Source organism: Pyrgilauda ruficollis, unplaced genomic scaffold, assembly GCF_017590135.1.
Source record: "Pyrgilauda ruficollis isolate IOZ18807 unplaced genomic scaffold, ASM1759013v1 scaffold2, whole genome shotgun sequence".
Classification (NCBI taxonomy): Eukaryota; Metazoa; Chordata; class Aves; order Passeriformes; family Passeridae; genus Pyrgilauda; species Pyrgilauda ruficollis.
This window is the reverse complement of record NW_024519206.1, coordinates 1,903,798-1,915,754: the sequence shown is the minus strand read 5'-3', so window position 1 is coordinate 1,915,754 and position 11,957 is coordinate 1,903,798. Positions and strand designations below refer to the sequence as shown.

At 41.7% G+C, this 11,957-nt stretch overlaps 1 protein-coding gene across 1 annotated transcript; it reads left to right on the top strand.

The window, feature by feature from the left end:
• The first annotated feature begins 246 nt into the window (after positions 1–246).
• On the top strand, positions 247–11,749 carry LOC121353175 (lanosterol 14-alpha demethylase). The gene is made up of 10 exons (XM_041466781.1): positions 247–494; positions 1,283–1,381; positions 2,367–2,543; positions 6,366–6,492; positions 7,412–7,586; positions 7,765–7,884; positions 8,356–8,551; positions 9,135–9,230; positions 10,068–10,236; positions 10,698–11,749. Exons 1-10 carry the CDS (start codon positions 321–323, stop codon positions 10,874–10,876), a joined length of 1,512 nt encoding a protein of 503 aa, XP_041322715.1. The 5' UTR covers positions 247–320; the 3' UTR covers positions 10,877–11,749.
• The last annotated feature ends 208 nt before the right edge of the window (positions 11,750–11,957 follow it).

The window sequence follows — 11,957 nt, the reverse complement described above, 5'->3', positions numbered from 1 at the left end:
TTTCCCGGAGGAGAACCGCGTTGTCCCGGTGTTCGAGCACACCCAGCAGCTCGAGCGCCGCGGGGCCGCCGCCGCTGGGGCCGAGCCCTGAGGCGGCCGAGCCCTGGGGCGGCCCGGCCCGGCCCGGCCCCCGCGCGCCGTCCGCCAATGGCGCGAGGCGCAGCCCGGCCGATGCCGTCACCCCGCGCGGCGCGGCCGCGGGTTGGCTGCGGCGCCGGCAATCGTCACATGGGCAGAGATCAGCCCAGCGCCGGGAGGCGCCGCACGGGCTCGGACCAGCCCGGCCCACCGCGCCGCCCTGCCCCGCGGAGCCACGGCGGATGGCGGCGGGCGCCGAGAAGATGCTGAACCTCATGGAGGCCGGCGGGTCCCTGTTGGAGCGGGTGGCCGTCGGCAACCCCCTCTCCCTGGTGCTGGCCGCCTCCGCCTTCGCGCTCAGCCTCGGCTACCTGTTCCAGCTGGGGTACCGGCGACACCTCGGCTCCGAGCAGAAGGTGAGCGGCAGGGACGGTTCCCGCGGGCCGGGAGCAGCCCCGGGACAGCCCTCGGCAGCGCGGGGGAAGCGGCAGAGCGGGCTCCGGCGGGCGGGCGGACGGGCGGCGTTTCCAGCGGGCTCTCCGGGGCCGCCTGTGGGGCAGCCCGGCCGGCCTCGCCCAGCACCGCGCTGGTAGCAGAGGCGCTCGCGGAACCCAGGGGCATTCCCGGTGCTGTTTCCTCGATGGAGCTTAAGAGAAGGTTCCCGCTGATGTGTGAAACACAGTGCTAAGCTGCGGGTGCTTTTGAGGGGCTGTTTAACAAATCCTCCAGCACTATTTCGTTCTGATTGCCTTCTTTTCAGTTCAGTATCTTTGTGCTTCACATTCAGAGACAGTGGGGGAAGACTCTTTGTCATGTTCACTTTATTTTAACCTTTGCTGCTTTTAAATATAGCTCTATCTAAACAGCTGAATATTTTTTTAAAGTTGGCCTTTTCACAAAAGAGTTTAAACAAATATATTAAAAACTTCCTCTGCTTAATATGCAAATGGGCATGATTTTATTACTTTTGGGCACTGGCATGTGCCAGAAAAGAGGTCAGAGCACCAAGTCTGGCAGAGTTCGAGAAGCTCTTGGACAGCTCTGTCAGGCACATGCTGTCACCCTTGTGCATGGTCCTGTGCACGGCCAGGAGTTGGACTTTGATCCTTGTGGGTCCCTTCCAGCTTAGGGTAGTCTATTAGTTCATGAGTCTGTAATAATATCTGAAGAAAATTCAGTGTTTATTTTTCTCTTTCTTCTGCAGAACTACCCACCTTTTATTCCATCAGGCATCCCTTTCCTTGGTCATGCAATTGCATTTGGAAAAAGTCCCATTGAATTTTTGGAAAATGCTTATGACAAGGTATGTTTTCCCGCGATTGGCTGAGCATATACAAGCATATTTTTGTGTGTCTATTAAGTTCTCTGTCAGGGGCCTGTTTAAAATCAGTTCATTCTCATTTACCATCTCAAATACGGAATGGAGTGTGCGCAGTAGGCTTTGTGATCACCAGATCTCTTTATGTAGCAGTAGTGTTTTCTGAGCTCTTGTGATTCACGTCACAAATATGCTTGTACATTTGGGTAATACTCATAGCTGAATCACAAGTTAATTAAAAAGTCATTTGCATGAAATTATTTCTTGCTGTGATTGGTAACCTTTACTCACATTCTTTACCAATCTGTGGCCAGGTTGAAATGTAGCTGACCACCTCTGTGGGCAACTTGATGAATTTTAAGGCCTCTCTGATGTTAAAAGGAACTGCTGTATAAAACCTCAGTAGTTTTTACACTGTAACAGCCTAGAAGGAATTAATTAAATCAGTAGATCCTTAATTTCAATTGAATTTGTGAAGCTGTTTCACATTGTCTAAAAGTAGAGTTATAAGCTTAAACCTTAGCTTGGTTAGCTTAGAGAAAGCCAAATCTGGTGCATGAAGGTCTGCTGGAGATGACTTTTAAACTTCAAAATCATATTTGCCCCTAATTATCTATACATAACTCCATAAATCCAGAATTTTTGGAGACAGTGTTTATAGATTCCTGGGGTCAATATATGCTGCAATCTCTCTGCCAGTTTTTTTAGTGTGACTGATCTTTTACTAATGTTTTCTAAAATAAATGGTTTTAAAATGTGCATGCTCACATGTGTTCATTATAACATTAGATATCACTGGTATATACACTGAGAACTAATTTAAATGTGATTAAAAATATATTTATCTTTATTAAACATCTGGATACTTCTTAGGAGAAAAAGTAACTCATGAAAGACTGTACGAGATTGGGATTTAATGATTTTTGTTCTTCTTTCAAAGAATTTTTTTTTTGTTTATTCTCTCTCTTAGTATGGACCTGTGTTCAGTTTCACTATGGTTGGCAAGACATTCACATACCTGCTGGGCAGTGATGCTGCTGCTCTGCTGTTCAACAGCAAGAACGAAGATTTGAACGCAGAGGATGTGTACTCCCGGCTGACGACGCCGGTCTTTGGCAAGGGAGTTGCCTATGACATCCCAAATGCGGTTTGTATTTTAAATTCCAGATCAGTAGAAAAGCAGGGCAGTTTCAATGCTGAGTGGGCAGCCCTGAGCTCTTGGATCTGTGGGATGGGGTTGTGTTCATGTGATCTGTGGCATACTGCAGTAGGTAAATAGCCTCATCTGGATAATCTGGTATGTTCAGGTTGTTTTCTTTACCACCTGGCCATTTATCACTCTGGATGTTATCTTTTGTTCTTGACACCATCTAATCTCACCATAGAGTATTTTAAATCAAGGGCAACTCAGACTTTGGAGAGAGGAAATGATGCATCTGACTCCATCATCAGAAGGCTAAACAATTACTTTATTATACTATACTATATACATTGCATCTAAACTGAATCTGCCTCGCACTCACCCTTGCTCACAACTGCACAGAACTGCACTCATCTCTGATTCTCTTGTGACAGTCCGGACATACACACGACTCTTGCCCCTGAGAGGCCAAGGGAACAAAACATCCTCACTTTGGGTAAACAGTCTTCATATTGCATTCTACTTTGTCATAGTAAGCGAGATAAGAATTCTGTTTTTCCTTCTACTCTGCTTGTCTCACAGCTTCCCTCTCTTCAGAGGGCATGTGACTACCACAATAGAGAAAAAACTAGTGAGTCGGTTTTTCTTCCCTTGCAGCATGCCACTGCCTGCAGCTCACTTTTTCCTTCCAAGCAACTTCAGGTGTTTCTTCTGAGAAAGCCCTAAGAGTGGTAACTTTATATTTATGCCATGCCAAATCTAGACATAAGACTAATAATTGAACAGTTTGAACCACAAGGTTTGTTTTGCTCAGACAGAAATCATTCTGTGTATGTTTGCAGCATACAGTCTGCATGGGAGCACGGGGGCTGTGTCACATGGCATTGTATCTGAGCTGAGCATTGGCTGCTTTCTTATTTGTGAGGGTGGCCTGTCATGCCAGACTCTCAGACTGCAGGAGCCAACTTTTCTGTGGCCACACCTGCTCCACTGGCACTCTGTTCAGTGCATGTTGTATAGCAGAGTAGTTGGGTGGAAGAAACAGCACTGGGATATAATTTATTATTGGATCTTCAGTTCTGGCCTCATTTTGTATGAATGCCAGTCATTTCACTAGTTTCTGTGACCATCAATTTATTTTCCTCCTTAGCATACCTCTTCATTCATCCCTGCCTATGTGCTGTCATTGTTGCCCTATTAATGATGTGGCTTAGGGGCACTAATCACTACTCTCTTTGCCTCCACATTGGCATTTTGCCATGATCCAGAATAAACATGTTGTCCTTACCTTGTTCTTTTGGAAATCTCATACACAGCTAAATACCTACAACTTGCTACTTTCTAAGTAGGTAAAGGAGAACTTGGTTGTCTCCTCCTTTGTCAGGAGGTACTAAATTGTGGATAGCAATCTGGGGAGAATTGCTCGGTTGGGTGGTATGTTCTTTGCCACTTGATGGATTTGCATAGCTCCTCATCCCTGTGAGAACCAGCAGAACTGGATAACAAGGAGGAGATAATTTCTTGTGTCCTGGGAGATCTCTTCCATGAGTGGGGCCATTCTAACAGATTTGTTTCTACCAGTTCACATAGTCAGAGTTCTTCCTCAAAAAGTCAGGGATGGAATTGTGAATCACTTTTGCAGCTGTTGGAGTGTGGAAGGTGCATGATTCTCTGCATACATCTCATGTTCTTCTCTGGTATATACTTGTTTCAGAAGAGTATCTATGAATCAGGCTGCTAAGCTGGCCAGATTTTCACTGTGTTGTTTCACTGTGCTTGTTTTGTGGATTCTGACTGTCATGGGATGTCTGCTTGAAACTTAAAGGTCATGGTTTGTCCTTAATTCTGTGAAAGTTTACCCACTTGTTACAGATGGTTTGACTTCTGCTTTCATGGTCTTCAGTTTGTGGATGGATTTGAATGTCTGTCTTCATGCAAGAGCCAGTTCTTTGATGTGAACTAATCTCATCCATCAGTTTTATAGAATTTTCTGTAAGCTCCTTGCAAATGGGCATTTCTTACCACCAGGTACTTCAGGCACATAGGGATGATTAAGACCTACCTCATTGGCCCACCATATACAGCTTTTTGTTGCTTTTTTTCTGAAAGTAGGTATTTTTTTACAGTCACCCTAGATTTTCTTTTTCTCTAGAGTGCACTTGAGTTCTGCTTTAGTCTAGAGATGAACCATATTACTCAGTAAGCCTTAGGTATCTGTGGATATGTCTGCTTAATTCACACCTTTGATACCAGAAGGACTTCTTTCCTATTATCTCTGCAGATTCAGAAAAATCCTTCCTCAGAAAAAATCCTTTTTCCCCACGAAAGTTACTCTTTTTCCACAGCAGGGAGATGCAGGGGGTTTGCTGTTGACCTTTAAATTATCTCTGACACTGATTATCTTTAGTTTCCCTCTATGAAGCTAGAGAGGTAGCACAGCCAGTTGTGGCCAGAATGCATTCTGAAAGAGGTAAGATGTTTTTTTTTTTTTTGCACTGTGTTACCACCACGATTTCATTTCAGACATATAATAGGAATTAGAGAGCCATGGAAAATTTTGTTGGCTTTCTACAATTGATGGGTCATCCTGAAGTTTCTTTTGAGACCCCCTTTTCTCTGCTTAAGCTGCTAACTGTCTATTAATTCTGTGACTTTCAGTCATGTGTTTGGAAGAACCACCCTTATTCTTCAAAATTAGTAGATTGCTTACTTTCCAGTGATGTGGTAATTATTAATATCCATAGTCAATATATGAACTCATTTTCACACTCTCTCTTCTCCCTCCAAGCCTCTTGCAGATAGTTTTTTGTTGAGAGGAGCTGAAATTGCCTAGGATGTGTTCACTCCTATGTGCTATTCCTGTCTCCATCAAGCTGGGGACTGGCTAGCATGCTGCAAGGGAAAATGTGCTTGTCTCTTTGCTCTCTGGCATGTGTGCCCTCTGACAGACTGCTGAGGTCCTCACTGCATTCTCAAAACAGGAGTTTCTAGGAAGCAGCTTTTCTATTAATGCCTTTTGTTCTGTATTGTATATGCAGAGCCCTTGCTGGGAAGACAGTTTTTGGTGTATTACTCACGGTACAGTGCAGAGCTATAGGGCAGATGCCTCATTCATAATTAGGGCTTAAAAATGAAATAAATAATTTTCTGAGTCAATGGCCTGTCAATGACATTGAATGGTTTCATCTAAGGAAGGGCTTTTCACCAGTAGGTTTGTTAGCTGTGAATCTATACATAGAAAAAGAGGAAGAGGTGAGAAGGGTCTGAAACTCACTGTTTTCCTAGGAAGAAGTTTGCCTCCTGCTTCTGTGTCTGACTTCCTGGGCAGGGAGATCAGAGGGCTCTGTAAAAGAAAGGGTCATCTCTAGCCCAGGGTCCTTCTGCCTGAGAGAACACAGGAGAGGGAGAGAAAGTGAGGAGGCCACATATCAGGGGACACAGGCTAAACCCAGACTTTGCAAAGATGGGGCTGATTGTGTTTGTGATTCTATATCTGAAGGGCATTTCATAGTTCAACTTTGCATGCATCTTGTATCTTCAGGGATAAAGCTTCATTAAGATACTGAACTAATTTTTTTGTTTGGTACTGCAAAAGAGAACTGCAGCTCCTTTGAGCTATTATTTTCCTTGAATGTTTCTGAACTATTGCTTGAAAGACAAGGTGAAAAACAGAGTATTACCCATTAGTAAAAACGGAGTATCTGTTGTACCCTAATCATAATCCCTATTTACTTTTGGGTGCTCTTATAGTAGAAATTCTAATAAGTTTTAATCACATTAATATGATGATCCTTGTACTGATAGCTTATTCTGTCTTGGTTCTTTTAGGTATTTTTGGAACAGAAGAAGATGCTCAAAACTGGGTTAAACATTGCCCAGTTTAGACAGCATGTATCTGTGATTGAAGAAGAAACAAAGGAGTATTTCAAAGCATGGGGAGAATGTGGAGAAAAAAGTAAGAAAGATGAAATGCATTTTTCTTCCAGTTTTCTGGGAAGTACTTAAGGCCAGTGCAGTATATTTTTGTAAAAGGGGTACTGCAGTATAAAAGTGTACTGAATATCAGAAGAAAGAAAATACATATTTTTTTAAAATCACATGTAAGACTATTGGAGACTAAAACTGCTCAGAAAATCACTGAAAGGAATGAAGGGCTGTCTTGGTTTTGCTTTCCTAGTCAGCTCGTGGTGCACCTGTTTTGCTCATTTTGGATCAGTCAGCTCAGTGTAACCACTTCCTAGTCCCTGGGAAAAGCTGCAGTTCTGACTTCCTAGAGAGCCTCTGCTAAAGATCTTGGCCCTGGGAGTTTCTACAGTGAAAAACTGCATCTTTGAAGCTGATATGGTTACCTTAGTGACCAAAGTGAAATTGTTACTTTCTCTCATTCCCAACTTGCCTGTCATCATCATTGCAAGCTCACAGTTGCATAACAGTATCAAATATTCTTTAAACATACATACTTATCTTTAAATGCATAAAAATTATATAAGACTTGTCACATTTTAATACATTGAATTATTTTGAATGTATATGGTTTATATGTAAACATAGTAATATGGTAATATATAAATTGATATTTAAGTAGGTAGTCTAAGGACTACTATATAAAAATAATTCAGTGAGCAGCAAAATCAACTGGATTTGGATCCTGTGGATTTGGATATCAGGGTTAAGTCTTTGTATGAATTCACTTACATTTATTGAGGATTGAGCTTGTGATGCATGGCTTGCTTTGGAAGAATTACTAACTCTGCTAGAAAAATTTCTAGAAAGAAATACCTTAGAAAAAAGGTACCTGTGATCTAATTAAAGAGTTGTTCAAAGAGACATCTGATCAGACACATTTCAGTAATGTTTTTCAAATCTTTCCTCAGACCTGTTTGAAGCCCTTTCAGAACTGATCATTTTGACAGCAAGTCATTGCTTGCATGGGAAGGAGATCCGAGGCTTGCTGGATGAGAAGGTGGCTCAGCTGTACGCCGACCTGGATGGGGGTTTCACTCACACTGCCTGGCTGCTGCCAGGCTGGCTGCCTCTGCCGAGCTTCAGGTACCAGCACTAACAGAGGAAGCAGCTTAAGCATTTTATCTAAACATCATTGTTGTTTGGATTGCCCCCATCCCCACCACTTCTTCTTTGTAAGCTATTCTAGATATCCCAGTAAATGCTCATAAGCATTTTGTGCTATATTGTGTAAAGTTGCTAATGGAAGTGCTTTGAATTGCAGACGACGAGATCGAGCACACAGAGAAATAAAGAATATTTTCTACAAGGTTATCCAGAAACGTCGAAAGTCTGAGGAAAAGGAGGATGACATGCTCCAAACTTTACTTGATGCTTCATACAAGTAAGCCAAGAGTTTAAAGACTTGTTTGAAGATTTACTTCAGCTTTGAGCTCTTTAGTTAGAACTGTCTACCAAAACCCAAGAATCACTCCCGCATATTCTGAATTGGTTTTGTTGCATGCAGTTTGTCCTAGTTGTATTCTTAAAAATAGGTTTAAAACTTCAGTTGTCAATGGCTATTCAGATGTCTGAGATTTTCGTTGGTGGTTATGAGGTGACTGAGGTTGCTTCCTTTCTCTTTGCTGGCTGTTGAGGAATGATTTTCTTTAAGGCCCCTAAAGAGTCTCTCTTCCTCTGTCCTCCCTTCTCCCTACCCTGAGATCTTTTGCCCCTTCATTTAGGGTAGACAGTAAAAGAGTAGAAGGAGTAAGAAGTAACATTAGAAGAAATTGTAAATGCTACTGTGTAAATAACAATGCTAAATAGTGAAATGTGACCAAATGAAACTCCCACGTGGTTCCGTTCGATGCAGGGATGGGCGCGCGCTGACGGACGATGAAATTGCGGGAATGCTGATCGGGCTGCTGATGGCAGGGCAGCACACGTCCTCCACCACCAGCGCCTGGCTCGGCTTCTTCCTGGCCAGGGACAAAGCCCTGCAGGAGCAGTGCTATGCAGAACAGAAAGCAGTGTGCGGGGAGGACTTGCCACCCTTAACTTACGACCAGGTTGGTTTGTATGTTACATTAGTCCTGAGGGGTATTTTTATACTTTTAGATGCTTATTTAGGGAAAAAATTAAAAGCTCATCAGACATAAAATACAGTGACATGCTTTTGTGTTAAAATAATAATTGGCACAGTAATTTTTCTGATAATGCTGTTTGCCAGTACATTTCTTCTTCTCTTCCTGTCTAAGTAAATTTTCAGCTTGATACTGTTTTTTAATCAGTGTTCATTAGGAAAGCTGCAGTTCCTATGTTTATTTAATAAGTGACAGTTCTGTACCAGAGGAAGATCCTCATATTTCCATTGAGAAAAGCAATGCAGTGTAACATTGTTCTTTAATTAGGCAACAGAAAATACTTAAGAGAAAAATCACAAAGACAGTAGTTGTATCTGATTGCAATGGTCGGTGATTTTTTCCTTCTTAATTGAATCCAATGGAAAAGAAATAATCAGTGTAGCTAATGATGTACATGTAAATATAAGCTGCTTACTCTTCACTGTTTTTAAACGGTATAAAATAGCATTTTGTTTGTGTTGAATAAACTTGGCTATATTTTGATACATAATTTTATCTCTATTTTCAGCTCAAGGATCTCAGTTTGCTGGATCGCTGTCTAAAAGAAACTTTTAGGCTTAGACCTCCTATAATGACCATTATGAGAATGGCCAGAACTCCTCAGGTGAGGACACCTTTTGGAGCTACTTTCACTGCAGCAGCACAGGCACAGGTCAGAGGTATCTCAGCTGGCAGAAGGAAACACAAGTGAGCCGTGTTTGCTGGCAGGGAGGAAAGCTGATGGCATTCTGGGGTTCTGTCAGTGGTAGCATAGCCAGCGTTGAGTTACAAAAGCAATTAATACATTGAACTTGGTATTTTTTACCTTCATGTGGAATTGTGCCCAGTTTCAGACCCCTGCAGCCCCCAGCAAGCAAAAGACTGAAGTGAAACACACAGAGGGCCACCTGGCTGGGAGGGAGCTGCAGCACTGGTGGTGAGAGGCTGAGGGAACAGGGATTGTTCCATCTGGCCCTTTCTTGTAGTTACTAGTCTTATTTGAGCTTAGTTTGGTGCCACCATTTTTTTGTTTGCCAGATACTTTTAATTGTTGTAATGGAAAAATTTGGCATGCATTTAATACAAGTTGGGTAAATCTGAAAGAAAACTTGCTGTTTTTACAAGTACGGTACCATGTAAAAAAATTCAAATTTTTTTTAACTATGTCCCTTCAATGTCAAAGGCTTTCAATAAATTTTAATTTCATTCTTTCTTTTTTTTTTTTACAACCTCCTTCTGTAGAATTGTCAGCCTTATTAAAACAGCTGGAACGTTCCTGCAACTACTTGAGCACTGTGTCCTGTTCAAGTATGAGAGGAAGTGTTAGGTTCCAGTAATTTTAAATGCACTTGGCCAAAAACTCTTGAAATTTAAAGCCTCATGATGTAACACTTCAGGTAACATTTTAAAAAGAAAAATTGAGATATTTTGTCATGTGGGGTCTTGTTTTTTTCTCTTGTAGACTGTTGCTGGATATAATATTCCCCGCGGCCATCAAGTGTGTGTATCTCCCACTGTTAATCAGAGACTCAGAGACTCCTGGACTGATGCTCTGGATTTCAAGCCTGACAGATACCTCCAAGATAACCCAGCAGCTGGAGAGAAGTTTATATACATTCCATTTGGGGCTGGTGAGTAAGAGAATGCAGCACTTTCTGTGAGGTGGCTTACACCAGCTTGACTCACATCTTTTCAAATAAAGGACAAATCTGGTAACACAAGTTTAGTTGAATGCAAAGAAAAAGTCTGCAGAGTCCCAACTTTCAGAACAGTTTGCAAATATTGCTGTGATGGACTTAGAGCTGATCTCATTTCTGTGTTGTTAATGCTTCTTTCCTGATACATAAATTAATGCTTTCTAGTGGGGACAGAACAATACAATCTCATTCCACTTACTCGTCTGTTTTAGGCAGTGACAACTTGGAAAAATAAGACTTGGGTGGAATAATAGAATGGGGTATGTGAAACATCAGAGCCTCAGATTGTTGAGAAAGGGGCAATACTAGTGTCTGCATAAAACTTCTGAAGTTTTCTGATTGTCAAAGGCAATCCAATAAAATATTCTAACTGCATTTTATGGCTTTCTTTTTAGGCCGTCATCGCTGCATTGGAGAAAACTTCGCTTATGTTCAAATTAAGACTATTTGGTCTACTTTGCTTCGTTTGTATGAATTTGATCTCGTCAATGACTATTTTCCAACTATAAATTATACAACAATGATACACACACCTAACAACCCTGTTATCAGATACAAGAGGCGGTCACTGTAAACTCTGGCGCTAAAACCTTACTTTTTAAAGTTGTGTGAACTAACAGACTTCTGAATAAAATTGTGACAGAATAAGTGGCATATGAAAGCTGATGAATCTACTGTTAGGAAAGCAGCAGTCTACCAAATGTGTAAGTTTTGCATCTATTTTGTTTGCCCACAGTGTTTACTGCTGCTGTGTATAATTGCTTGTTCTACAATTTTCTCATTGCATTTTTAAAGCAAAAGCATCTTTTCTATTGATGTAACACTTTTAAGGTGCATGCCAGATCCTCTTAATGAAGAAAAAAGTAATTTCTACAAGTGGAACTCTTTCCTTTTGAAAAATAATTGAAGATTACTTTCCTCAGATAACCTTGCCCCTTGCCTCTGTACTCAATTTCAGCAAACCCAGCTGGGAACAGGCACCACAGGGGACTGTACTTGGTGGTGCCCTTCCTTTGGCATTTATGATCCTGTTCCAATCGAGTGATGGTCTTGGCTGGTTTAAGAAAATGTTACTGTACAGCTAAGTGGTAGGCAGAGTTCAAAGTGTTCACAGGTAAGTCATTTCAACAATGAGCCATTTAACTGTCTAACTTGAAGTAGTTGTAAAATGCTTAAGTTCAGAAAGCAACAAATAATTCTCTAAAAAAAATTTGAAAGTGGTGATCTCGGGAAGCTTGATGTCAAGTGTAAGAGTAACAATATGGAGATACCAACAACATGAATTTTGTAAATAACGTTTGTGTATAAAAAGGTGAAATAGCTGAATGTTGTCTGGGTTTGTACTGATTCATGCAGGATTGTTAAATGGTGTTTTGTTCAAGAGTGCTTATGATAAATGGTAATGAACTCTGGCTCATGGGAATTTTGAATTAAATTTGTAAACAAACCCCTTGGGTAAGTTTTCCATGCTCAACTCAGTTGTACTTCTTTTTGAAAAGATTTAATCAGTAAATTTTTAACTCTCTCTTGGAGTGGGCAGTGCCCCCTCAGCAGTGCTCCATGTAACCAGGGTTTTGTCGTGTCCTTCCTGGTCTAAATTCAGTGTAACTGTTCTAAAACCTTGTGTTTGTATCAGTCATGGCAGGTGAGGGAGC

What these genes read in the sequence shown, in the direction of transcription:
- LOC121353175 (XM_041466781.1), top strand. Translation starts at nt 321, where the DNA reads ATGGCGGCGGGCGCCGAGAAGATGCTGAACCTCATGGAGGCCGGCGGG. An exon ending in TGGAAAATGCTTATGACAAG is followed by an intron (nt 1,382 to 2,366) that starts GTATGTTTTCCC and finishes TCTCTCTCTTAG; the next exon opens with TATGGACCTGTGTTCAGTTT. An exon ending in ATACATTCCATTTGGGGCTG is followed by an intron (nt 10,237 to 10,697) that starts GTGAGTAAGAGA and finishes CTTTCTTTTTAG; the next exon opens with GCCGTCATCGCTGCATTGGA.